This window comes from Prionailurus viverrinus, chromosome D4 (assembly GCF_022837055.1).
Source record: "Prionailurus viverrinus isolate Anna chromosome D4, UM_Priviv_1.0, whole genome shotgun sequence".
Classification (NCBI taxonomy): domain Eukaryota; kingdom Metazoa; phylum Chordata; class Mammalia; order Carnivora; family Felidae; genus Prionailurus; species Prionailurus viverrinus.
Genome location: NC_062573.1, coordinates 93,797,877 through 93,824,108, shown reverse-complemented (window position 1 = coordinate 93,824,108; position 26,232 = coordinate 93,797,877). Strand labels below are relative to the sequence as shown.

The window sequence follows — 26,232 nt, the reverse complement described above, 5'->3', positions numbered from 1 at the left end:
AGGAGAGGGTGGTGGGGGGTGCTTCTTCCTCAGCCTGCGTGCCCGTCGTCCCGCTCTCCCTGGCCGTCCTGGCTATGCACCCAGGGGGGCGTTCGGGCTGTTTTAACTCCCCGTGGCTCTGCAATACGCCTGCCCAGCCTCCCGGCTTTGCCCCTACCACGGGCGCAGCTGTTTTAGGCGGGAGGAGAGGAGGGAGGGAATTGTGCCAAATCATGCACCTTCTGGAAGGCTCTGCCTTTGGAGCGTGGGAGCTCCATCTTCCTGCTGCGTGCCATACCCTGACTTTCAAGGTAAAGTGCCCCAAGTGGGCCACTCCGGTGCTGAATATGGGGTGTCGTTGCGGCTTAGTGGCCGTTCTGGGGCTTTCTTGCCACGCCAGCCCCTTATCTCTTGACAGCGAGCAAGTGAGGCTCCGGGAGTGTGGCAGGTGCCCAGGCCACGGCAAGGTGCTGGACTCGGCCTGGGGTCTCCGGGGCAGCAGCGGTGGAATTGGCTTGCCCTGGCCAGGCAGGCGACGTGTGACGGGGGCCGCGAGAGGGGCCCGAGTGTTTGCTGAGTGACTGGGTGCATGCGGTGACGGTGTCTTTCCTGTCCCTGCAGGGTGAGCTGGGGCAGCCGGCCTTGTCGTCCTGAGCTGTCTGGACCCACCCCCCCAGGCCCCCCTGCCTTTGGGTGGCTGCCTCCTCGCCATCTCTGGGCCTCCCTCTTCTGCTCAATAAACGTATTCTGCAGTCTGGCGGGTCCTCACCTCTTTGCAGAGGCCCCTGGGGAGGGCGCAGTGAGCCCCGACTTGACCCAGAACTCCTGGGGAAACTGAGGCAGGGAGGCGGGCATGCAGGAGCCACTGGCCACTGGGCACCTCCTGGCTTGAGGGGACAGGAGGCTCCAGCCCGTCTGGCACCTGTGAGGGGCTGCACCGTAGGCGGTCAGCGTCTAACACCACTGGCCTGGCCCCCTCGTGTTCACGGCGCCTGTAGCCGGGGCTCCGCGGTGCACACACACTCTTGGAGGCATAGCGCCCTCCTGCCGCTGGGGTGACCTTGACCTTGGGCGTGTCATACAAACCTCAGTAAGGCCTGGAGACGGGTCATGGTCATGGCTGGTGCCCTCGGGGCCCTCGCCGCTGGCCCGGCCCAGATGCTCCACAGTGGATCCCTGGACACACGGTGAGCTTGTTTCGCTCCTTGTTTGGGAAACTGAGGCACAGAGAGCTCGGTGACTTACCCGGCAAGGAGCCAGGCTGAGGTTCGGGCCCCGGGGTCGGGCTCCAGGGCCTGGGCTCCATGCTGAGCCTCCATGAGACGTAGGGGGCAGGAGAGGCCTCCCTGGGGCCCTGGCCGCTGCCGTCCCCCCCGCTAGGAGCTGCATCCAATGAACACACGTCAAAGGGGTGGGGGCGGGGGTGGGGCAGGAAAGTAGTGGCGGTCCTGCTTCATGGCTCACGGGCTGGAGCTGGAGGCCATCGGCCACATCAGATGAGGGACATCCGTCCTAGCCCTGCTCCTGCTTATCCACAGACAGTGTCCCCCGCACTTCCTGTCCTCCCTCTCCTGCCTGGCCAAGCATGTCCTGGGGGGGCCTCTCCTGTTAGTCTGGGCCGGGAGCAGCCTGGGGCTCAGATCGGCCGGTCCTCAGCCTCCTCGGGGCCCCGGCGCCCCCGCTGTGTCGATGCCCCCCACCCCCCTCCCCGTCTCAGGCGTGCGGGCCAGCCCTGGGCCGCCCCGTCCTAGCTTGACCTTTCCACACCTGCCTGATCCTAAACTGACAGCCTCTGTGGGAGGGCAGCGTCCAGGGTCCAAGGTGGCCGGTCCCCCTGGTGGGTGGGACCTCCCCTTCAGCTGACCGAGCCTGGGGCCATCCCAGGGTGGGCTTTTCTGGCCCCGAAGCTGGGAAGGATCCCTCCTACCGGTCAAGAACCAGGATGTAGCCTCAGACCCCTCCTGGCCACGTGGCACTGTCCCTCTGCTTTGTCGCCAGTACACATGGGGAAACTGAGGCAGCGCAACTTGCCCCGAGTCACACAGCTGGTGGGGCCCGGGCTGCTGTTCATGAAGCCATCAACCGGGATAAACCGAAGTTGGGGGGGTCCAGATGGGGAGGAGGTGGGGCTGGGTCCCACCACCCTGGCTCGTGTCCTGGCTCGTGTCCTGGTCAGCGTCAGCAAGACAGGGCCGCTCTCGGGCCGGCCTTCTGGGCTCCGGGTCTTACCTGGCTGTGCACCGAGGCCTGGGTGAGTCCGGTGGGGGACGGGCACGGGGCCTGGCCTGGTTCCTGTCACGGTGGCAGAGGACACAAGCCATAAGAAGGTGTCTGCAGAGGTCCCCAAGCCTCGGCCCCCCCCCCCCAATCTCCCATGAGTCCTCCCCCTCACCGGGGCTCTGTGCCTCCTCCCTGGAGACCTCCGCAGGGAGAGGGACCCCTTATTCATTTCCCCACCTGGAGGGCAGGGCCCCCATGGGCTCGGTGCTGCACCGGCCGGATGTACCCGGCCGTCAGGACGTTTCCTCACTGTCCCAAGGCTGATCTGAAAGAGCCAGAAAGAGAAAGGTATTCTGAGCCCGTGGGGCCTGGGCCCGGCATGCCCCTCGGGCTTGGGGCTGTGGTCCCGAGCCGCCCCATGGGGGTGGGGGGCCTCCTCCCTCCTCCTCTCGGGGACCCCAGGCGGGCCCACCGTGGGGCCGTAGGTGTCACCGGGCCTGGACCGCGCTCCAGGTGCATGGTGTCCCCGGGAGTTTGCGCAACACCCTCCCGATATAAACCCAGGTGCTGGGGCAGCAGAGGCTCCGTGAGCGGCGATGGACGCGGGGCCGCTGAGTGTCATCCTGGGCACTGTCCTAGTGCGGGTGGAGACGTCCACGCAGGACCTCAATCTACACAAGGTGGCTCTTCTGTCTTACGTGGACAGGTCGGGCAGGGAGGGGCCTGCGTGTCCACTCCGCCGGCCCCGCCTCCGTCCCTCCAGCCCCCAGCCGACGCCACAGCAGCCACCCCGGGGGCCCCGGGGCCCACCCAGGTTGCTGAGGGCATGAGCCTCTCCTGGAGACGGGGTGTGAGAGCAAGGACCCAGGGACCGGCAGGGCCAGAGCCCTCCCTGAGCGTTTCCTGTGGGCAGGCCGGCTGGCCCTGCGGGGTCTCCAGGGACCGGGGCTCAGCGTGGTCACCTCCTGCTCCTGGATCGGTGGGGTCGCCCCCACCCTCCATGGCGCCACACCCCGTGGCGCCCGGAAGAGGCTTTCCCAGCGTGGGGCCTTTGGTTCCCGTCTAGATGCTTCTTCGCCAGTCTGTGTTGGCTGCTGAGTCAGGAGCACACCAGAAGGCACAGAGATGATAGACGTTGGGGACACGAATTCTTTTCTCTTGCAAAACGATCAGTTTCTGAGTTTCAGATGGAAGTTCTGGGCTCGGGCAGGTGTCCGAAGTCAGAAGTCCCCTCCCCCGGCTGTGCCCTTCCTGTGGGGGACTGTTGCTGGCTGCCCCCTCCTGTCTTTCGGGCTCCAGCCACCGCTGCCCCTGGTGTCCTGGCCCCAAGGACAGGGGGTCCCCGCTGTGTCCAAAACAACAGACCTTGACCCGCTTCCCCAGCCCCGCACCCCCAGGCTCCCACCGCTGCCACACGTCGATCTGCTCCTAGACCTGAAGATAAGCGTAGAGTTTTGAAAAAACCCCATTAACTGAAAAGAGAGAAAACAGTGCTGGGGCCCCTGGGGGTCACAGACCCAGGGGGGCAGAGGCCGGCGGGGCCCCGGCCCCGCCCCTCCGCCACCCTCAGCCTGCCCCAGGCCCTCCTGGGTATGGATCCGCTGCTGGAGCCCTTTGTGAAGACGCCTTCCCCTCTCCGCACCCCTGTGATGGGGCCCGGCACAAGGAACGCCGGCCGGCCATTCCCTAACGAGCCCTTTGCTCCCTTCCAGCTCAGGAAGTTGTGAGACAGAAAACATAGTGGGCTCAGAAACCGATGTTTTGGGGAGATCCTGCTTTTCCTGGTAAGAACCGCTGCCCTGTTGTCACAGTTACCACCCCCTGGCCCCGCACGCCAGCTCTCCTCGGCTCTGCCGTTCCCTGTGCTGTTCCTCATGCTGTTCCCTGTGCTCCTCCTCATGCCCCAGACCCTCCCATTCTCTCAGCACAAACTGGGCCATCGTTCAAGGCCTGGATCCCCCCGGCCCTCTGCCTGGTGTTACTGGAGGGTCTGGTGCTGGGCGGGGACAGGATGGAGTCAGACTCTGCCCAGCCCGGTGCACGCGGGCTCTCCTCCCCCCGCCCCCCAGGCCACAGGGAGACCCACGTGATAGACACGGACTATGAGCAGGACGCCCTTCGGAGGGTGTCCCTGCACTGGCAGGGCCAGGATTTCCACGTGCTCAAATACTTTAGTAAGCGCACCCCGCGGTGGGGGCTGGGCTCGCTCCCGTGTCCCAGGGATGGCCCAGCCCAGCCCCTTGGTGTCCCCACAGCTCGGAGCCTCGAGGACGAATACAGACCCGGCTTCTGGAGGTTCCGGGAGCTGACAGCTGATGTAGGGCTGTACCTGGTGGCCCTGCACGGTGAGCCCCAGGCCTTCTGGGCGGGGGTTGGGCTGGGGACCCCGAGGGTGGGATCCGGGGGCCAGTCCCACAGCACCTCACGTTCCCCTGTCCCGCAGGGAGGTGTGCCAAGCTCCTGAAGGAGGTGAGCCTCGCCCCCCGCTGCGCCGAGCCCCCAGGCTGAGTCTCCCGGCCCGACAGGGGCCCTGGGTCACTCTGGATCCACGCTGCCAGATGGGGACCCTGGAGGCTGGGGGCCGGAGGACAGGGCTGGGAGAGGGAAGGGGAGAGGCGGAGCCCGTACGTCCCACCCGGGTGGGGACAGAGACCCCGTGTCTCAGGTTCCCACTGTGCTGGCCCATCCCCTGCCTGAGCCCCGAGAGGTGGGGGACTATCACCCTGCTTTGCAGGTAGAGAAACTGAGGCCCAGGGAGGCTGCTCACAGTCATGCAGCTAAGACACGGGCTCCCACCTGTGGCCCCAACCACTGCCCTGAGGCCCTGCCCTTCTGTGTCTCAGGAGCTGATCTAGAGGATCCCCTGACCCCAGGCCAGCATGGTCCGAGCCCCCACCCGCCTGGCCTGCCCTGGCCCCAGGGGGCGGCTCGCACCCGCTCCGAATAAACCCCATGCCAAGCCCACTGCCCTGAGTGTCTTTCTTGGGGAGGCGGGCCCGGGGGGTGACAGGTGGGTGCAGTGGGTGTGTGTCCCATGACTTCCCTGAAGCAGCAGCAAAGCTAAGGGTTGCGTGTTTGTTCACCGTGAACGGTGGCGCATGTGAACCACTCAGGTCCCGTCCCTGGCTGGACCTTTGCCCAGACAGGGCTGGGCTGGGGGGCCGCCTCTGGGCAGGCTGGCCTCCCGTCTGTCCCGTGTTTCCTTCCCTGTGGGGCCTGGGGCCCACACAGCTCAGACGCAGGGTGACAGCCCCCGGAACCTCCCCCCTTCCCGCCCTGAGGGTCTCACCCGGCCCTGCCCTGCTCGGGGCCCACGAGCCAGGCTGCCTGGGTACGTGGGCCCCGTAACCATCCTCCCACCACCGTCCCGCTCCCAGAGAGCCTGAGCGGCCCCGAGCCGGGCATCCTTGAGCTGAGCTGCTGGTTAAGTCCCTCAGATGAAAGGGGACCACACTGCGTTTCTGCTTACATTCTCCCATGGCTCCCTCTCGCCCCAAAGTCAGATCCCACAGGCATGCAGTCCAAAGTCCTCCAGTCAAGGCCGCTCTTCTGTCCACCCGCTGGCTTCCTCCCACCCTCCCCTGCGTGGTCAGCTCAGCCCTTTCAGTGTCCGGGTCCCCTCACGCACGCTGTCACCCCATGTCTTACACTGACTGATCGCCCCACTTCCTTTCCACCGGCGGGGGCTGAGACCACAGGGCAGACAGGGTGTCCTGGTCAGGGCAGAGAAAGTGGGGAAGGTCTCAGCCCAGGATGACCAGGCTCACAGGGAGCAGCTGCCTCACGGGTGAGGCCAAGCGGTGCTGGGGGGCTGGTGGGGACCGGCCCAGCCCCAGCAGAAACCGCCCCCGCTCAGACGTCCAGCACCCTCCACCACGGCCTGCCTGGAGGGAGGCCGGCCCGAGGCGGGGGGGCCTGCCCGGGACCTGCCGGACCGAATCCCGAGCCAGGCTCCTGACAGACCCATGTTGCTCGAAGCTGCCCCTGACAGGTTAGAGGGGACAACTGGGACTTTCCACGCATCTGTCCGCTGGAAGCTCGCAGTGCTGGGTGGTCCGCGTGCCGGTGGGCTCACCGGCTCGGGCAGCCGCCACAAGCTCCACGGGCCTGGAGGGGGGGCGGCGGGGCTCGGGGAGCAATGCGGCACCAAGAGTTTATGTCTCACGCATCTGGAAGTTGGAAGCCCGAGACCCGGGTGCTGATGGGTCGGTCTCTGCTGAGAGCCCTCTTCCGGCCTGGAGCCCGTGGGCTTCCGGCTGTGCCCTCGCCAGGCCCCTGCCCCACACACCCCGGAGAGACCTCTGCGTCTTGCCTCCCTCCTCTCAGAAGGGCGCCAGTTCTACCCTCACGACCTCCCTCCACCCCGTCACCCCCTCAGCGGCCCCGTCTCCAGGCACAGCCACAGTGAGGATTAAGGCTTCAACAGTTGCATTTCTGGGGACACGATTCAGTCCCTAACGAAAGCCAGCGGGATTCAGAGGCTGACTCTGGGCCCAGGGCCTCCGCACTGCGTCCTAAGTGCACGCGCTGCTGGACGTACGAGGAAACAGAAAAGGGCAGCTGAGCTGCACACAACGAACAGGAGCGCTGCTGAATGTGACCCGGGGGCGCCTGGGCGGCTCGGTTGGTTGAGCATCTGACCGGCTCAGGTCATGATCTCACAGTTCATGAGTTCAAGCCCCGCATCGGGCTCTGTGCTTCAGATTCTGTGTCTCCCTCTCTCCCTGCCCCTCCCCTGTTCACGCTCTGTCTTTCATTAAAAAAAAATAAAAACAAAAGTGAGCCGGAGAAGATCCGTGGGCGGAGCGAGAAGACAGGTGGAGAGCGGCCCGGTGTGGACACAAAGGGACGAAAGGAAGGCAGGCTCAAGGGACTAACTCGCTGACGAGACGGCAGAATTAAACAGCTGGCTAACGAACCCAGAACGAGCGAGCCAACGGGGCCGGGGGGCCGCGCGACGGAGGCCGTCAGGAGAGCCAGGCGGGGACGCCAGGGCCGCGTGGCACAGCAGCCGAGACGAAAGCTTGCCCGGACGGGCGTAGCGGACCGCAGGGGGCACGAGCCAGTGGCCGTGAGCCCGGGACACACCGGCACAGGCTGTCCAAGCTGAGGAGCAGAGAATGACCACCAGCGGCCGGGGTCGGGAGTGTGAAGTACTCCCAGGAAGAGAAGGGAGCGAAAATTGGGCAGAAAAAGATTTGAAGAAATAGAGGCGAAGCCATGCCCACTTGACCGAACACGTCCCGGACGCAGGGAAGCCAGAGCAGGGTGAAAGAAACCACCCCCAGGGACATCGTGCTCAAGTGGACGCAGCGGCTTGGGGACGACGTTCACGGAGCCGCAGAGAAAAGGCGCTTCGCAGCCAGAGGCCGTGACAGCTGGCTTCTCGTGGCACAGGACGCAGGCACATCTCTGAAACCAACTCGGAGTTCTGGGAAAGAAAGCTATGCTTTTTAAATGTATTTTTAAAATGTATTCATTTATTCTTGGGGTGGGGGGCACGAGCAGGGGAGGGGCGGAAACAGAGGGAGGGAGAGAACCCCAAGCTGACTCAGCGCAGAGCCCGACACGGGGTGCAAACCCACGAACTGTGACATCCTGACCTGAGCCGAAATCACGAGTCGGATGCTTAGCCGACTGAGCCCCCGGGGACCCCAATAAAGCTATGCTTCGAGAAATCAACGTGGAGGGAATTTGTCCCTCGTTCACCTGCAGTACAATAAATTACTGCTAGCGTGTTCCTCAGGCAGAGGGAAATTGCAGGCGACGCCCCCCGAGGTCCGCGGGGAGGACGGTGGCGCAGGGGATGCCGGGAGAGCGCGCTCAGCAGGAACAGAGAGTCAGTGACCTCCCGTGATCGCAAGACTTCGCTTCTCCGCCACGTGTTTCTTGCCTGTCAGTACGGACCCAGGAACGCTCCCTTCTTTCCTCTAGAGGCGCAAACCCGTCCAGATCTGTCCAGTGGGGACTCCCCCCGGACAGCCGCTGAGTCCTCTTGACACACTTCCCTGATTCCTCAAACACGTGTTTACTGGAAACACTCCGAGTCCTTTCCTGTTGTCCGTGACCCCACCCTGGAGTCATCCCCCCACGGAGCCGGCTCCTTCTTGCAGAGAACGGTGTTGAGAAAGCAAGATCCGAGAGCCAGGTGCCCCCGCTCCCTCCTCACTGGGCTGGCATGGGCTTGGCCTCGGCAGAGAGACGCCCCCCACTTTCCAACCCTGAGAAGACCGCCACCCGCTGACGCATCCCGGAGCGCACAGAAAGCCGTTTCGGGCTCGCTCCCCCAAACCGCCGCGAAGGACGAGCCTCAGAAAATCCAGAACTCAGGGTTTGTTTGGGGTTCCTTTACTCTTTAGCCTGAGAATATACAGAAAAAATCAGGGCTGATTCCGCTGACCCCGTTCGGGTGTTACGTCATTCGTCTATTATACAGTTGGACTCCTTTTAAAAAGTTTTAAATGTTTGTTTATTTTTGACAGAGAGAGACAGATGGAGTACGAGATGGGGAGGGGCAGAGAGAGAGAGGGAGACACGGAATCTGCAGCCGGCTCCGGGATCCGAGCTGTCAGCACAGAGTCCCACGCGGGACTCGAACCCACGAACCGCGAGATCATGACCTGAGCCGACGTCGGACGCTCAACTGACAGAGCCTCCCAGGCACCCCTGTGCAGTTGAATCCCACTCGTTTGCTTTTGATGTAACAGGTTACCCAGATCCCAAAGTCAAAGCGACACCAAGGAGGCATGCAGGGGGGAGGGGGGTCTAACTTCCTCCCCGGCCCTACCTACCCTACCTGCCCCTGGGGGGCACCGCACTCCTTAGACTCCGATTTCTCCGTTCTGGGTTTCTTCTGGCAGAAGGAGGCAGACACACACGTTCTGAGTCTCACTCGCCCGCTTCGTGTGCCCTTCGGCACTTTGTTCTTTCACTTGACGGTACACCCGCGCGTCATGTCACCCGACACCAGTTCACGGAGACTTCCCACTGCGTGCGTCACCGCGTAGGGCTCCGCTGCGGGCACACCGTCTTTGGGCCAACCAAGCTCCCGTGCGTGGCCATTTAGGTGGCTTCCAACAGCTTTCCGTTAGAAACAGTGCTTCGGAGAGTGAGCACCGCGTACATCCATTTTTGGTGTCCTGGCAGGTGATTCTTTAGGGTAAGTTCCTGAGCGCGGTTCTAGATCAGAAGATAAATGGGTTTTGTTAGATGTTGCCAGGTTTCCCTGTATAGGAATCGTACCCTTTTGCGGTCTGAAGAGCCAAACGTGGCACGCTCAGGGCCCCACGGCCTGGCCAGGGAGCGTGTGGTGGGGCCAAGCTCTTCGACTTTTCGCCAGGTGATAGGTGATAAACAGTTATCGATGTTGTTTTAATTTGCGTGTCTCCCATGGTGAATGAGAATGGAGACCGTCTCCATTCACCGGGGCTGCCCTTACGAAGGACCACAGCCCTAAACATCAGAGGTGGATTCTGTCCCAGCTCTGGAGGCTGGAGTCTGAGATGCAGCTCTGGAGGCTGGAGTTTGGAACCCAGATGGCTGGGTTGTGTCCTCCTGAGGCCTCTCTCACGGCCATCTCCTCCCCGTGTCCCCACACGGTCTCCCCTGTGTGGTGTCTGTGTCTTAATCTCTTCTCATAAGGACCCCAGTTACGTTTAACCTGTATGACCTCGTTTTGATTTAATCCCTCGTCAAAGGCTCCATCTCTAAATAGTGCTGCATGCTGAGGTGCTGGGGTCAGGACTTAAGCAGAGAAATGGGCGGGGGGGACACAATTCATAGCAAACATCTTTTTGTATGTTTAGGCATCGCTTTAATTTTTTTTGCGTGAATTATCTGGGTATGTCCTTTGTCCATTTTTCTGATGAGTTTTTGGCCCTTTTTTCTTTAATTTTTAACTATTTATTTTTGAGAGAGAGAAACAGCGAGTGGGGAGTGGCAGAGAGAGAGAGAGAGAGAGGGAGAGAGAGAGTCCCAAGCAGGCTCCATGCTGCCAGTGCAGAGCCCAATGTGGGGCTTGAACTCAGGAACTGTGAGATCCTGACCTGAGCTGAAGTCAGACACCTAACTGACTGAGCCACTCAGGTGCCCTTTTTCTTTAATTTTTAAAAGTTCCTTATAGAGCATGGCTATTAGCTCTTGCATGTGATATATGTTGGACATACTTTCTCCAGATCTGTCATTCATCTTTTGACTTTGTTTGTGGCTTATTTTTACTATAAAAAAGTTTAAAAAATACAGACAGGTTATTTATCAATACTTTTTTTTAAAATTACATCTGGATTTTGATGCAAGTTAGTGTGGCCTATGGGTTTGTAATGGCTTGATTTGCCTCAGCTGCACGGCGTTTCCCAGAATTCCCAGAAGGCGACAACCTTACAAGGCTTATGGAATGGGCTCCCACAGCACCATGGGGTCAAACTCCTGCCCTAAATCCCTTATTTGTGAATTCATATGCCTCCTGGTGGTTCTGCTTTCAGGAGTGAACTGATGCAATTAGAAAGCCTTTTCCTACATCCATGTGATAGGGAAATTCACCAATGATTTCATTCATTACTCGTGTGGTTCTATTTCCACATTTAGTGTCAGATCTCTGATCCATTTGGTGTTTACTCTCGCGCATGAGGCGAATATGTTTCATTTTAATCTTCTTCCAGATGGATATTCAGTTGCCCTGACAGCATTTATTTACAAAAACCGATTTTTTCCTGGGATTTGAGACATCTCCTTTGCAGCACAACGTGTCCAATCTGGCTCAGGAGAGCCTACTGTATAATATTTTTTCCCTAAATCTGCATTCCGTAAGATCATTTCGGGCTACCCAGATGTCTTTTCATCTCTACCATGTTTTATGGTTTCCAGCCACATTATGAGAATTTAAAGAACATGGTGTAATTTCAGATGTGGCTCTTATCTTGTTAAGCCAGGTGTTCGTAGCCGTTCTCACAATCTGTGTGGTTCCAACGTGTGTGTCGGCCCCCAGCATTCCTGTCGGCATCCTGACCCCCAACATGATGGCGCTGGGAGGTGGGGTTTTGGAAGGTGACAAGGTCATGGGGGTGGAGTGCCCATGAGGGGAATCGGTGCAGCCGGAGCCCCCCACGTCCCCCCGCCGTGAGGACACCGAGACGCCCTTGTCCATCCTGCAGGCACAGCTGACTGGAACACCCGGCGTCCAGAACTGGGAGAAATCAGTGTCTGTTGCGCGTAAGCCGTCCGGTGTGCGCTTTTGTGATGCCAGCCCCGGGGCACTAAGGGAGGCCGCCTGGGGTCCCAGTGCAGGAAGCGTCCGTGGGGCTTCTGTTACCTTTCTTCTGCTGTGTTTCTCTCCGTTCACCTTAGTCTCCCCGAATGTTTTGTCAGGAATCTCTATGTGAAAAAACAGCAAATAGGATTACTCTGAAGCTTAGGGTGATATTTTTGTCCTTGTGAGTCATCTCCAGCTGCGAGGCGTCAGAGAAGCTGGCAGTCAGGGGCCATCCTAATCCACGTTCGAGGCCCGACACCCCCCGGGCTCCGGGGCAGTGGGAGCTTAGCTGCACGTTTGTGCCGGGGCTGGCTGGTTTACCTGTGTCCAACTTCCCCACGGGGCTCACCAAGGGCCGGGTGGTGGCTCCTCAGGGGTCAGTCCTTAGACCTGGCAAGACACGTGGCTTTATCTTTCCTTCACCTTCCGCATCTCGCTTGTTTTTGTGTTGTTAGAACCCTTGGAAGCCGACTGGCGAAGCCATTGGAAATGTAGTCTGACCATTCCACCCCCACCCCCCGGGGAAGGATCCTGGCGGCCGCCTCCCCTTGGATTTCGGGGGCTCAGACGGATCCCGCCAAGCCCTCTTTCCTCTGCTCCCAGGTAGGGGCTCAGATGACCCAGAGGTGAGAAACCCAGGCCCACAGAGAACTCTCACGGAAACTTGGGGATGTGCAGCTCCTGGCCCGGGTCATGGAGTACAGAGGTGGGGGGGCAGCAGGCCAAGCCTGGCTGGAGAGTGGGCGAGTCCAGACAGGTGGAGCGGAGGGACAGAAGGAACAGGACATTCCGGGCTGGCTGCTGACTGTGTGTGGGGGCAGGAGGCCAAGGCCAGGAGAGCAGAGTAATGGGTGGGCCAGGAGGGAGTGGGAGCTTTTTTTTTTTTTTTCCTATTTTTAATGATTGAGACAAAAGATCTGAAGTGCAGCTTCTAGAACTGTTTGTGCCTTCCCTTGGTCTTGACTTTGGCCTGCTGCCAGCCACGGTCAAAGACCAGGGTCTCTGGCCTTCCCAGACTGAGCAAGGGAGAGTGTTGAATCCCCAGTGGTGTCAGTGGTTTGACCGGGGTTAGGATGCCCATTCTGGAATCGCCCAACAGAAGGAAGCAGACAGAAGCAGGGGTCGGCACGGCAGTGTTGACGCTCCCCGGGGCCCAATCCCCATTCTCCAGCGCATCGGGGCAGGGCACAGGGGCCACCACTGAATAATAATGCCACCCCCTCGGGAAATGTCACCACCTTGCAAGGAGACAGGCCAGCGTGGTGTCTTGGTGGTCAGTGGCCGCCCACAGTGACCCACGCAGAGACATTTGAACGGGTTTACATGGGCCGGAGGGACTGCGCAGACCCGGGCCCCGCGGCAGGTGTGCTGGTGCACAGACTTCCGGAAGACGGGGAGCGTCCTGCTCACTGCTCTTCTGACGTCGGTCTGAGCGCCTTGCGCCCAGGCTATGTGGCTGGGAAGGCTGGACCCGAGGCAGGTAATGGCCCGTCCGTTGGTGCCAGCGCTGGCCTCGAGCCCCGTCGGTCCTAGGGGCCCAGGCCCCTCCTGTGGGGCCACAGTCTCTGGGTTACCCTCCCGGTGCCAGCCCAGACCGGCAGCGGCTACGGGGGGACGGGTCAGCCTGAGTCAGCGGCCCTGGACTCCCAGACAGAGAGGACGCCTCAAGGGGCTGGGGGACCCGGCCCCCTTCACCTGCTCCTCTCCTCCCAGCTTCTGGGGTCCTGGTACGTTCTCGCCGTGGCCTCCGGTGAGAAGGGCTTTGCGGTGGAGAAGGCCACGAAGGACATCGAGGGTGTCGTGGTGACCCTTACTGCAGAAAACAGTCTGAAAATGCTGTCCCCCGGGCACAGGTGAGCGAGCTGTGCGCTGTGGGCCTGTGTCCCCGGAGAGCAGGTCTGGCGGGCCTCTGGGTGGGATCATGGTGGATGCGGGAGGCCTCTCGGGGCAAGGCCCCCCCTCAGCTGCCGCCTAAACTGGGCTCGCGCATCAAGTCTCGGAGCCTCCGGTAAACTTCCTCCCACACCCGCGTCTGCCTTCGGGAGCCGTGGGGCCCTGGGTCCCGCTGGGACGGGCCTGGCCGTGGGACGAGCAAGGACAGAGGAGGTCTGGGGTCCGATGGCGGTCCCGCTGTGTTGGGTGAGCACACACGGTCACACGCGCCACAGTGTGGGCCATGAAGCCACGTGGCTGGCTGTGTCCCGGTGAGGCTGGCGGAATCAGACATCCAAATTCAGAAGCTAGGCGTCTGGAGAGCCTCAGGCTCTGTGAAAAGCCACCGGTGACGTAAGGGCCACGGGGGTGGACGTAAGGGCCACGGGGGTGGCCGCGGGGCTGGGACGCCATTCCGGTGTCCGCTGTCTGGTGTGACTGGTTAGCAGCGCCCCCTGGTGCTGTGTCACCTGCACCTCTGGGGACCGCAGCCAGACGCTGGTTTGGAAAGACGGATGGTGCCGAGCCCCCCTCCCCACCAGGACTGCAAGTGGGTCCTCTTACATTGAATGGAATGGAATGGAATGGAATGGAATTGAATTCATCTGTTGGCCTTCGGATAGGAAGTGCATTTGCATGGCTCAGAAATCAGAGTCCCCAAAGGTACTCAGAGCGGGTCCTTCCCACCTGCCCAGCCAGCCCGTCCCCTCCCTGCAGGTGACCCATGCTTGTGATTCGTGGCGGCTCCTCAGACACGGGCGGCCACACGCCAGCACATGTGTGTCACCGAGCCACGCACGCCGGGAACCTCTCCGTATCCGTCCACACAGCCTCTGCTCTCTTTTATTTTATTTTTAATTTTTATTTTTTTTAAGTTTATTTCTCTCTGAGACAGATAGAGACAGGGAGAGACAGAGCATGAATGAGGGAGGGGCAGAAGGAGAGAGACACAGAATCCGAAACAGGCTCCAGGCTCCGAGCCGTCAGCACAGAGCCCGACGCGGGGCTCGAGCCCACGAACCGCGAGATCATGACCTGGGCCGAAGTTGGACGCTTCACCGACCGAGCCACCCAGGCGCCCCACCTCTGCTCTCTTTTAGAACATTTCACCTTTTATTCTCTTCTGTCTTTACTGAATTTTTAAAAATTGTGGTAAGATAAATGCGGCCGTCGTAACCACTTTCAAGGACGCAGTTCGGGGGTGTCGGGCGCACTCACACTGTCGTGCAGCCGTCCCCCCCCCCGCCCCCCGCCCCGTCCGTCCCCAGAACGCGTTCGTCTTCCCAGACTGGACTCGGTCCCGTTACCCGTGGACCCTCCCCTCCCCAGCCCCACCCCCCCGCCCTCCGTGTCCGTGGCTCCGACTCCTCCAGGGCCTCCGGTGAGCGTCCACTGCTACAGGACGTGTCCCCCTGTGACGGGCTGACGTCACTCAGCACGGTGTCCTCCGGGTTTGCCCACGTGCTAGCAGGTGCGGGATTCCCCTCCTTTTTGAGGCTGACGTTCCGTGGTGCGGCCGGAGCACGTGGCAGCTTCCGCCTCTTGGTTTTGTAAATCACGCTGCCGTGAACGTGGGTGTGTAAGTCTCCCTTCAGATCCTGCTTTCGGTTCTGGGCGCGCACAGCGGCGGGACCGCGGGGTCACTCGGCGATTCCATGTCACATTTTCGGAGGCGCTCTGCTCTGTTTTTTTTTTAAATATATGAAATTTATTGTCAAATTGGTTTCCATACAACACCCAGTGCTCATCCCAGCAGGTGCCCTCCTCGATACCCCTCACCCACCCTCCCCTCCCTCCCACCCCCCATCAGCCCTCAGTTTGTTCTCAGTTTTTGAGAGTCTCTTAGGCTTTGGCCCTCTCCCACTCTAACCTCTCTTTTTTTCTCCTTCCCCTCCCCCATGGGTTCCTGTTAAGGTTCTGCTCTGTTTTACAGCTGCGTATTGGTCCAGCAGGCTTTCTGCCAGCGCCCTGCTGCTGGGCAGACGGGGGTCTCCAATCTTCTGCAATTGGAAACACACTTTGGGGAGTGGGCCCAGGGGTCTACCCGAAGGATACATCTCTCAGAGTCCCCGTGTCTCCACATCACACGTGGCCGGTCCCCTGGACTGGCGCCTGTCCCAGGCATTCCCTCACTCTTTGTTCTTTGCCGTCTGATGGGCAGCAGATGGCCCTGTGTCAGCTTTTATGCATCTTCTGTAAGGACAAAGGCCAGGGGCATCCTGGGACATGTCAACGTGCCTTTTGTGCTTCCTCCCCAACACGGGGCTCAAACTCACAACCCTGAGATCAAGACCTGAGCCGAGATCAAGAGTCAGACGCTTAACCAACTGAGTCACCCAGGCGCCCCTGCCTGTTCGTATCTTTGGCATATTTTTCCGTTAGGTGTGTTTTTACCGGTTTGTAAGAACCCTTGAGTGTTTGGGATATTAGCCTCTCATCTGTGATAAAAGTTAGTTGCAAATATATTTCCCAGTTTGTAATTTTTCTTATAACATTGAGACGGGTTGTTTCTGTTTGTTTTATTTTTTTAATTTTAATTTTTTAAAGTTTATTTACTTATTTTGAGAGGGAGAGAAATTGTGAGTGGAGAGGGCCAGAGAGAGAGAGAGATGGAGAGAGAGAGAATCCCAAGTAGGTTCCACGCTGTCAGCACAGAGCCTGACACGGGACTCGATCCCACAAACCATGAGATCATGACCCGAGCTGAAATCTGGAGTGGACCCTTAACCGCCTGAGCCCCCTGGCCGCCCCAAGACCCACTGCCTGTCTGTTGTGTCCGTTCACTTTAGGGACTGAGTGGTCCCTTGTGATGCTGGGGCTCCTCACCCAAAATTGCAGAGGGCCCAGCATTGGCCCTCTGAGTCTGAGGCTCATTTTGCGCCCTTCGCGCCCCCACCACCCTGGGGAGGGAGCTGATCTGCACTTGGCTCTCTTGTGGCTCATTCCTGAGCCAGGCTGGATTCGCTGGAGAGCGAGGTTTCTGGGTAACGGGGGCCGTCAGAGGAAGCCAGGATCCCCTCTGTGACATGCTGGCGGCAGGCCGGGCCCCGGCGGCAGGACCCTTGTGTCCTCTGGTCCTGACTCTGGACCCTGAGCTGAGGACGGACGGTCTCTTTTCCGGGCTGGAGAAGTGTGACGTGGGCACGGTGTTGCTGCGGAGACAGAACTCTGGATGGGTGTTTGAGAACCCCTGTAAGGCGACAGCCTCCGCGGTGTCCCTCGGGGTACGGGGCAGCGTGGGGATGGGCTCGCTCGCCTGGCCAGCACTGCGGGAAGGGGAGGGGATCAGTCACCCCCAGACTCCCTCTGTGGTGTGCAGGGGGGTGGCCTTCTGCCCCCGTGGGGACAGGACTGGGGCAGTGTGACCCCGGATGAGCTGGGACAGGCCCTCGCCAGCTGGCCATCCGTCACCGGGGACCCGGGGACCACGGGGCTCTGGGGCTCTGAGCTTGCCGGGGGGCCTCTCGTGTCTCCCAGCCCTGGGCGTGTCAGACTACCGGGTGCTGGGCACCGACTTCAGGGACTACGCCATCGTCTTCACCTAGCTGGAGTTCAAGGACGAGGCCTTCAGCACCGGGAGCTATACAGTAAGTGGAGGAGACCCCGGGCCCGCCCACAAACTCCCTGCCGGCCGCAGGGAAGCACATCGTCCCAGGGTCCGGGGCCAGAGAGAGGGGCCCGCCGCCTGGGCTGGCCCCTGTGCCCCCAGGGACCTGGCGCCTCGCCATGGCCCTCTCTGCCTGGGGCCTCATCCCTGCACTCCCCCTGCTGCAAGAGGGGCAGCCGGGGGGGGGGGCACAGGTGTGAGGGTCCCCTCCTGCCCCGCAGGTCGCACGGAGCTGGCCAGCCAGGAGGCCGTGCGCCTCTTCACCAGGTGGAGCAGGGGCCTGGGCTTCCTGTCCCAGCAGCAGGCCGCGCTGCAGCGGGACCGTGAGTGTCCCCCGGGGCCGCCCCCATGCCCAAGAGCCGGCTCACTTCCGCTGGTCTCGGGGAGCCTCCCGGCCTCAGTGAGTCAGGCAGGACTAGGGAGGGTGGGTTCTTCAAGGAGTCACCTGCTCCCTGCCCGAAGTCAGGCCGACAGGGGAGGCCCCGTCTCGGGTGAGGCTGTGGGCCCGGCCTCACGGCTCCCCTTGTCCCCCCAGTCACCTGTGCGCACAAGGCCTTCCAGGTAAGCTGGCTTCCCGAGCATCACCCCGCGTCCTACACCCCAGTGCTCTGCAGCCGTGAGGGGCCGGGGACCCGGGTGGAGGCAGACGCCCCTCGAACCTGGGGTCCCCCAGTGTTCTTCCTGGTTTTCAGTGAATGCTTCGCCTCCAGCGGGGACAGTGCCCACCGTGTCCGGGCGAGGCCGGCCAGGCGCTGGCAACCTGCTCAGCCCCCCGGGTGCTGGGTGCTGGGTGCTGGGTGCTGGGTGCTGGGCAGGTGCTCCCAGGGACTCTTGCTGCGTTTCCAAATAAAGCGATTCCACAAACCGCTGTAGTTACCTCTCACTCGTGTGCTGGGCTGGGCTCGGTGTCGAGGGCTGACAGAGATGGACGGGGCGCCGCTCTCGTGGGGCTCGGGCCACACAGGGAGAGGATAGGGTGCGGTGGGCACACCCCGGCTGAACCACACGGCACAGAGAGCCAGCTCGGGGGCGAGAGGGCCGGCCTGCACTTGTGTCCCTCGGCAGAGTCCCTCTGGGTGGGGGGACCCTCACACACGGGTCTTGGCTGGGGAGTAGGGGCTGGGCCGGAGGCAGTCGCTCCCCAGGGAGGGATCACACAGCCCCGGGCCGATGGGAGGGTCGTCTGCCCGAGTGAGAGCATGCCTGCGGTTCGAGTTCGGACAGGGTGCTGGGCCGACGAGGTGGGCACTGGTGCCCACCGGGGTGCCGGGCTGGGGCACCTCGGTGTCCGGGGCAGGGCTCTGGGGCAAGGCCAGGGGCCCAGGATTGCAGAGGCCTGGCCTGTGGGTCCTCCTGTGGTCTGGTGGGGCCCTGCCAGAGGTCCTGGCAGAAGCTGGGGTGGGGGCTGCCCACCTCACGGCGAGGTGGGGTGCACGCCAGGAAGGCGGCAGGCGGGCACATACAGGAGAGCTGCACGCACATGCACACACACCCCATGTGCCTGTGCACACACACCGGCTGCCCCCTCTGTCAGCACCTGCTCAGGACAGAACCCCCGTCAGCACCTGCTCAGGGCAGACCCCCATCAGCACCTGCTCAGGGCAGACCCCCCTTCAGCACCTGCTCAGGGCAGACCCCCCTTCAGCACCTGCTCAGGACAGACCCTCCGTCAGCATCTGCTCAGGGCAGACCCCCCCTCAGCACCTGCTCAGGACAGACCCCCCATCAGCACCTGCTCCCGGCGACCCTGCGGTCAGGTCCTCCTTCTCACACGCAGATAACCTTGTGAAGTGACTCATAGTGACACTAGCTGGCTGTTGTCTCTCTTCTGGGGGTGGGGAGCTAGTGTGAGAGGCCCAGGGCTCCCACTGTGAGGAGGGACGGCTCCAGGGGACACGTGGTGACCTGAGGTCTGGGAGGAGTGACCTCGGGAACACGATGGTTTTGTCTGACGCCTCCCAGGCAGGCGGCACCGACCAGGCTGAGCACCTGGGCCGGCCCTCTGTGCCCGGGGCAGGAGAGGGCCCGCAGCCCCCCGGCCTCCCCATCGGCCCACCCCAGGCCGGCTCAAGGCTCCGGGTTGGTTGGACGGCCACAGCAGGGTCGGTGGGTGGGGAGATTTAAACTCAGTGCCCTGGTGGCCGAAGAAGGAGGCTGAAGATGGGACCGGGGAGGCTGGTGCCCACGCTGGTCCTGGCGCTTGTGCTGGCCATGGGGTCCCAGCCACAGGAACAGCTGCCCAGGGAGGCCCACAGCCTCAACTGGAACAAGGTAAAGCCATAGGCTTGCTGTCCCCCGAGCCAGGCACCCAGTCCGTGGGGGCCAGGGATCGTCCGAGTGTGGGCAGCTGGAAGATTGCTCCCTAAAAATCTTCCAAGGGCCTTCGCGGGGCCCTGGGCAGTGCCCCGAGGCTGGCAGGAGTCTCCAGCACAAGCCCCTGCCAGCCCAGTGGGACTGCCCCCCTGGCCTCTCCCAGAGCAGCTGCCGGCCATGGGGGTGGGTAGGGCGCAGGGCCCCAGGCAGGTGCACCCAGAGATGCTAGGTGGGCAGAGGTGGAATCAGCAGGACATGTTCTGGAACGAGGAGATCGCTGGCAGGTGGAACCCTCCAGCGGGGGTGGCTGTGGGCACAGGCTGAGCGGGCCGTGGCGGTGTCTGGGACGGTGGGTTTGTGGCAGGAAATCAGAGGGATGGGCCCCCCAGGAGGCCCTGCACGGGAAGGAAGTTACAGCACACGGTTCCCAGTGCCCAGCCCCCGCACCCCCGGACAGTCTGACGTCTGCCCACCAGGGCCCCTAACCAGGGGCCGTGCAGATCTGTGGGTGCTGGACGCGGGCTGGGTGTCTGGGAGGCATCCCTTGTCCGGTGGGTTCCGGGAGCCTGGCTGGGAGCCTGGGAGAGAGCGCCTTCCTCAGCACTTCTGCACAGTTTTCAGGGTTCTGGTACATTCTGGCTGTTGCCTCCGATGGCCAGGGGTTCTTGCCTGGCAGACACAGGAGGAAGCTGGGGGCATCCACGGTGAAGGTTCACAAAGTGGGCCAGCTGAAGGTGGTCCTGGCCTTTAGCCGGTGAGTGGAGCAGGGCGGGGGGCCCAGCACAGCCTCCCCAGAGCCCTAGCCACGCAGCCTGGGGCATCTTCCCGTCCGGGTGGGGGTGCCGGAGCCGGATCACCGGGAAAGCTGCGGTCCCTGCAGCCCTGAAACCCGTCACTTCCTGCCCCTAAAATTCAAAAGCTTGATTTTGGGAGAAGCCCCCATGCTACACGGGGTCACTCAGCAGGCACTGGGTGTTCGAAGTGTTTCCCTTAAGCTGTGGGACCGGTCCCGGTGCAAATTGGAAAATTCCAGAAATGGGCGTCCCGCCTTGTCCCCCTAGGTCACAGGGGTGCCAGTCACACACGTTAATTCTGCGGAAAGATGGGAAGAAGGCGGTGTTCAGGAACACACGTGCGTATGATAGCCCGGGGCCGGGAGAGGGAGGCTGGGGGTGGCAGTGCCCCCTGGCTTCGTCACCCAGACGCGGGACAGGGTGCCTCTGCCGGCGCCATCCCCGGCTGCCCCTCCGTCCTGGGGAACGTTGGGGGGGCCCCGGGAGGAGCAGGGGGCTCTCGACCCCTCCCTCACGCCCCTGCCTTGCTTCTCTCCCGCCCAGTGAAGGGGGTGGAGGGTTTCCACGTGCTGTCCACGGACTACAGCTTCGGCGTGGTCTACCTGCGCCTGGGCCGCGCCGGCCGGACCGCCAAGATGCTACTGTTCTTAAGTGAGTGACATCTGGGGGAGGGGGTGTGCGGGGGCAGGTAAGGAGGGGGGCGCAGGGGCACAGGCTCAGAGGGAGGTCTCTGCCGCAGCTCGGGCTCCGCGACAGGGCGCCCGCGACCGTCACCGATCCTCACAGCTCAGGGCGCGGACCCGATGGAGGGCCGGGGTCTGCAGGCGGCCGCCGTCTCGCCGCGTCAGGTGCTGGGGAGGGGGCTCTGGTCCCTTCCTCTATTACCGGGGCACCGATCCTGTCGCGAGGACCCCAGCTAACCCTGCGCACCCCCGGAGGCCCCGACCCCTCTCACCGTCGCGCTGGGGCTTTGGTGTATGAGTCTGGGAGGACACGGGCAGTCCACACCGTGGGTCGCAGCCCTTGCAGGGCAGGCTGGCGGCAGGTGGCAGGGGGCAGGTGGGTGGGCGGAGCCTGGAGACCACGTGGGCAGGTCTCTGAGGTGGCTGCTGCAGGGGTGAGTGGGGGAGGCCAGTGGAGGGGGGAGCCCAGAGGAGGAGAGGCCAGGAGTGGGGCTGGCCATCCACGGGAGGCTCAGGCCCTGGCGCTGAGGGCAGGATGGGGGGAGTTGGGGGCAGGGCAGGTGGAGGTGGTGAAGGGAAGGCAGATGGGGAGAGGTTCTGTGCCCGGCGGGGGCGGTACGGAAGGGAGTGGGGTCGGGAAAGGACCCCTCCAGGCACGGAGCACGCGGGACATGCAGGGCACGCACAGTGGGGGGGAAGGGCTGCAGCCAGAGGGGTTGGGTGAGCAGACGGGGCTACCCGAGCCGGTCTCCAGGGCCTCGCTGGGGACACCCGCCCGCCTCGGGGCACAGAAGGGACAGAAGGACATTTCCCCATCACCTGTCTGCTGTGCCTCCCGTGGCAGCGCCCTCGCGTCTCTGTCCTGCGAGGGCCTGAAGGTGTCCGTGGGGGTCGGGGTGCAGCCCACGCGGCCAGAACTGGTAACTGACGTGACTGTGCTTCCGGCCGCAGGCAGACAGAACACGTCCGGCTTCCCGAACATGAAAAGATTCGTAGACATATGTGAGACCTTGGAGCTCGCCGACGGTGTGACCGTTCTTCCGAAAGATGGTAACACGTGGTCGAGAGCCCTCCCCCCAACCCCCCACTGTCCAGGTCCGCGCCACGCCTGGCCCCGTCCGCCCTGTTAGGGTCGGCTCACCGGGGGCAGAGAGAGGAGGGGTGACAGCGGTCTCTTCCAAGCCCCGTGGGAGGTGCTCCCCTTCCACGGCCCTGTCCTGCATCAGCACCAGGCTCGTCCTGCCGACGGGCATGGGCAGGGGGCACCGGGCAGCCCGTCTGGTCTGGCCTCTGTGGCCGTGGCTGGAAGACCAGGGCAGTGTCCCACACCAGCACACGAGAAACCGGGGAGAGAAAGGGAACGCTCGTGGGCAGACCGGCCCCCACCGGGCAGTGCCCCCTCAGTGCCCCTCTCCCTCCACAGCCTCCTGTGCGCACACCATCCTGCCCTGAGGGCCACCACCTTTACTTTGGGGCCCTGCTCGTGGTCCTCCGAGACCCCAGGAGCGTTCTTCGCGATCCCGGGAGTTCTCATCCCGCAGCTTGCTGAGAGGTGTTTGGTGACCCCAGGCCGCTGATGGGGTGAAGTCCGAGGGCCGTGGCTCTAGCCCAAGAGGGATCCTTGATGATCCTCAGGAGCTGGGGATAGGAGGGCACGTGCTGGCTGGCAGGGAGAGTCCAGTCTTGGCCCGTCAGCTCGTGCCCTCCAGGTTCCACGGCCGAGAGGGGCTGTCACCTCCTGTCTGCTGGGAAATAGACCTCGGACCGGTCCAGTGTAATCCTTGCCGCGTGTCTTCTCTGCAGTGAGTCTGTGCACTGCTCCCTGGGCTCCCCGACATGCCACACTTCCCCAGAAAGCAGCTCACTCCTTCAGGAAACACATATAAGCACCCGTGACACGCCAGGCACGTGCTCGCTGCTGGCGAGAGGGCAGTGAGCAAAATAGGCAATAGCTTATTAGAATTTGGGGACTGTCAGCCTCTGAGAGAGAGGGCTGCGAGCGTCCTAGATGCCTTCTGTACAGCTGCACAAGGACTATGCACACCATAATTCTTCCAGAGTCTCCACAAAGACATTACCCTAATGAGGTGCCTGCAGGAAGAGCTCTTGAGCACCTCACACTTTCTGTGCCAGTCTCCCGGCTCGGCTCGCCTGGGAGCCTCAGCCCCACGGTCACCCAGGAGGCCAGGGCTGCAGTTCAGCTGAGGCTCGACTGGGGCAGGGTCCGCCTCCAAGACCGCGACCGTGCCCGTGCTCTTGGCAGGATTCGGCTGGGACTGGGGGGTCTCAGGACGTCTGTGTCTCAGCCCGGAGCCTCTGCAGGTTCTTGGCACTGGGTCTCCTGGGGCAGCTCATGTTATCTGCTCTTGCTTCGTCAGAGAGAGACACACACACAGACACACACACTGACACAGAGCCAGAGAATGGACCCGGGAGAAAAGGAACCCGGAGAAACCACAGGCTTTCATGAACCACCTTGGAAGCGACACCCATCATTATATTCTCATGCTCAGAACCGGTCACACGGGCCTTCCACCGGGGAGGGGAGGGGATGTCACGAGGATACAAGAGTCTGTGTCAGTGAAAGAAGGCACGTGTCAGAGATAGAGACCCCTGTGCATGCTGTGACGCCACAGTCTGACGCCAGCCAGGACAAGGCTGGTCCTCCCGTGGCCCAATCACAAACTGGGAGATGCAGAAGGCTGGACGGTCACACCACAGAGGGGAGAGCATCCCTCACGACCCAGGGCCAGAAAGGTTCACAGGCCTCTGGGCCAAATAATGCACCACAGCCAGTGCGTTCCCCGGGATGGAGGCCAGACCCGTCCCACTCCAAGATGTGGCGACCCCCCATGGGAGCAGGCGTCAGAGATGCGGGGCGTCCCGGGGAGGGACTCGGGCAAGTGAGACCCAAGGGAGGCAGCGGTGGTCTCTTCAGACAGGCAGGTTTCTGGTCTAGGGACCAGCAGCCCAGGTGACAACGTGAGGAAGCAGAGGCCCCAGCCGATCCCCAGCGAGAAGTCCTCGTCCTGCAGGGGACCGGCTGGCCCAGTACTGGGAGAGCCCACAGAGCCCGGAGTCGGCCCTTCCCCAGCCCCATGTGGGGCCCCAGGCAGGTTGGTCAGCTCTGCTCCCCTGAGATCAGTGTGGGGGGGCCCTCGGCGGGTGGTGAGATCCCCCAGGAGGAGACACCCCGAGCCCCAGGACGCCAAGATGCACGCCTGCGGGTAGGACAATCCAAAGTCAAGGAGATGGGCTTCCTGACCCAGCTCGTCTTACTAGTGACCCAGGCTGTGCTATTAGCCTCGGTGTCCCCATCTGTGACATGGGGACGTAACGGGCCTTCAGATGGGTTGGCGCATTCCCTGAGACATGAGGTGGAATCGTGGCCTGGTGCCTGGAGGACATAAAGGGCCACCTGGAAGGCTGTCCCAGAGTCCCCCAGGGCACAAGATTCTGGAAGTCCCTCTTTGGCCCCTGCCCGCTGTCCCCTTACTGGGAACACTCAGCGTTGTTTGCGGAGGAGGTGGAGACGATCCAGGAGGTCAACAGGTCCCACGTGGAGGCAGGTCAGCGCTGGAGGGACAGAAGGACGTGTCCCGTGCCCCCTTCCAGGGCCCGAGCTGTGATGCCCTCTGACTGGACCTGGTGTGGACCCCACTTCTGTGGGGCTGGCAGGGGACGAATGGGGAGTGAGGGCTCCGGGTACACGGTGACCCTTGGGGACCGAGATATTCTGCAGCAAAATTCTGTGCCATGGTTCACAGCGTCGTGAGCATACCCCGTGCTCAGGAATTGCACAACGTAAATTAAATAAATTTTTATTGAAGATTAATGTGGATTTTAAACATACCATGAACAAATAATGTAACACCTAAAAGGTAGAGGAGAGAAAGGATAAGGGAGAAGAGGAAGAGTCATTCTGGTGGAGGGGTCGGGGACTGGGACTGGAGCAACAATTAGAAACACAATAAACACCCCTCGAAGGCCTTTGGGCCCTTGATTTGTGGCCGGAATCCATAGGGGAACAAGGGCGGTGGCAGGAACGGTGTCGGGAGCAGAAGCAGGAACCAGCTGACTCTGCTCAGGTGCCCGCTGTCCCAGCACAGGTACCAGGTCACCTGCTGGCTCTCCGGCCCCTGCAGGAGTCGCCCCAGACTCCACCCCTGCCTGCAGAGACGCCGAGGACCTAGATGCCCTTGGGTCGGGCTCTGGAGCCGCACCGGCTTCTGCTCCTGCCCCGGACTCTTGAGAAGAAAACAGAATGATGGTTGCAGCGGCTCCAAGGCCTCAGGTTGAGAGGAGGGACGGTCCCCCACCCACCCAGCGCCGGCCTCTCCAGGGGCCTTTGCAGAGACACTATTCACCCCAGAGCCTCCCCGAGAAGCCACGGCCAGGAACCCACACCAGGACCTCTGCCCCCTGCAGGCCACAGCCCGGGGCTCTCAGTCTCTGCTCCTGGCCCCACACCAGCCCCCGGGGACTCCTCCCTGGGTGGCCCAGCACCGCCCGGGCCCCGTGAACACACATCTCCCACCCCAGCCTTCTCACCCTCGGGCTCTGGCTCCAGGGGCTCTGGGTCCTCATCCCAGGACCGGTGAACCAGGACCCTGTGGAGGGGCCAGGGCGGTGAAGGAGGCCTTCCCAGGCCATCTCCAGGCTCTGCTTCACATGAACTCTGTGCGGCCACTCTCTCCCTGGGTCCAGGGTGGCCCTCCTGGGTGACGGGGCACACGCACAACTCTGTAGGGCAGGTGTATCGGGATTCGGCCAATCGTTTCCCGATTTCATCGGTTGATTTCTGTAAAGACAGTGACCCGCGGCCGTCCCAGAGACATCACAGCCATGCCCGGCCATCCTCAGTGTCCTTCCTCCCTTTCCCCCTGCGGCTCCCGGATCGGACACAGACCTGAGTGTGCACAGCCCTGCGCCTGGGACACAGTGACATCCACCTACAGGCTCGGGATGAACATCGGGGACAAGAGGGCCACCCCAGCAGACCCTGTCCCTCCCATCCAGCCTTGACCGGGGTGTGAGCCTGCCCCTGCTCAGGTGGGCCCTCCACACACGACCCCTCTTTCCACACAGACACACACAGACACACACACACACGTACAACACACACACACACACACACACACACACACAGGGGAGGGGACCTGGGGCCACACAAGTCAGATCAGAGTGGTGTCAGGCTGGACCGGCTGTCTCTGGGTCTCCCTGTGTTACCTTTGGGTCCCTGCGAGCTAGAGACCTGAGGCGTCCTGTGCACGACCTGACCCAATGTCTCCAGGGTCTGGAAGGGTCACGGCCACGGGCTCCCCTGAGCCGGCAGCTGCGGGACACGGGCACACAACAGGAGAACATGTTCATCAGGCAAAGGTGTCCCAACGAATGAGCCCAGTTGGGCGTTGTCCCCACAACGTGGGTGCCTGGTGACCCAGGTTCCGAGTCTCT

At 62.2% G+C, this 26,232-nt stretch overlaps 4 protein-coding genes and 1 long non-coding RNA gene across 6 annotated transcripts in view; 4 read left to right on the top strand and 1 right to left on the bottom strand.

The window, feature by feature from the left end:
* LCN15 (lipocalin 15) overlaps positions 1-3,964 on the top strand; it is a 28,911-nt gene extending 24,947 nt beyond the window's left edge. Inside the window, exon 7 of one of the 2 annotated variants that reach the window (XM_047831380.1) lies at positions 3,912-3,964. The gene's annotated coding sequence lies outside the window, so the exon portion shown is untranslated. Of the gene's footprint in view, positions 1-600; positions 713-3,911 lie in introns of those variants that run through there. The other variant, XM_047831378.1, reaches the window with a different exon arrangement.
* On the top strand, positions 2,796-4,707 carry LCN8 (lipocalin 8). The gene is made up of 5 exons (XM_047829039.1): positions 2,796-2,905; positions 3,912-3,977; positions 4,264-4,373; positions 4,455-4,544; positions 4,643-4,707. Exons 1-5 carry the CDS (start codon positions 2,796-2,798, stop codon positions 4,705-4,707), a joined length of 441 nt encoding a protein of 146 aa, XP_047684995.1.
* Positions 4,708-11,213: 6,506 nt separating this feature from the next.
* Positions 11,214-19,109, top strand: LCN6 (lipocalin 6). Its single transcript, XM_053447893.1, is given in 10 exon segments — positions 11,214-11,249; positions 11,349-11,406; positions 12,826-12,926; positions 13,160-13,299; positions 16,479-16,570; positions 16,856-16,951; positions 16,954-16,965; positions 17,207-17,308; positions 17,521-17,546; positions 18,948-19,109. Coding segments are annotated over 10 exon segments (825 nt in total).
* A 36-nt stretch (positions 19,110-19,145) lies between these two features.
* Positions 19,146-22,227, top strand: LCN10 (lipocalin 10). Its single transcript, XM_047829038.1, has 6 exons — positions 19,146-19,256; positions 19,913-20,052; positions 20,360-20,470; positions 20,634-20,743; positions 21,727-21,825; positions 22,199-22,227. Exons 1-6 carry the CDS (start codon positions 19,146-19,148, stop codon positions 22,225-22,227), a joined length of 600 nt encoding a protein of 199 aa, XP_047684994.1.
* Positions 22,228-24,580: 2,353 nt separating this feature from the next.
* Positions 24,581-25,545, bottom strand: LOC125150879 (uncharacterized). Its single transcript, XR_007146515.1, has 2 exons — positions 25,327-25,545; positions 24,581-25,022 (listed from the first exon to the last, which is right to left on the bottom strand). It is a non-coding gene; the product is annotated as an uncharacterized LOC125150879 (long non-coding RNA).
* Between the last annotated feature and the right edge of the window lie 687 nt (positions 25,546-26,232).

What these genes read in the sequence shown, in the direction of transcription:
- LCN8 (XM_047829039.1), top strand. Translation starts at nt 2,796, where the DNA reads ATGGACGCGGGGCCGCTGAGTGTCATCCTGGGCACTGTCCTAGTGCGG. An exon ending in GTTTTGGGGAGATCCTGCTT is followed by an intron (nt 3,978 to 4,263) that starts TTCCTGGTAAGA and finishes CTCCCCCCGCCC; the next exon opens with CCCAGGCCACAGGGAGACCC. An exon ending in GTACCTGGTGGCCCTGCACG is followed by an intron (nt 4,545 to 4,642) that starts GTGAGCCCCAGG and finishes CCTGTCCCGCAG; the next exon opens with GGAGGTGTGCCAAGCTCCTG.
- LCN10 (XM_047829038.1), top strand. Translation starts at nt 19,146, where the DNA reads ATGGGACCGGGGAGGCTGGTGCCCACGCTGGTCCTGGCGCTTGTGCTG. An exon ending in CCGGGAGAGGGAGGCTGGGG is followed by an intron (nt 20,471 to 20,633) that starts GTGGCAGTGCCC and finishes TCTCTCCCGCCC; the next exon opens with AGTGAAGGGGGTGGAGGGTT. An exon ending in GACCGTTCTTCCGAAAGATG is followed by an intron (nt 21,826 to 22,198) that starts GTAACACGTGGT and finishes CTCCCTCCACAG; the next exon opens with CCTCCTGTGCGCACACCATC.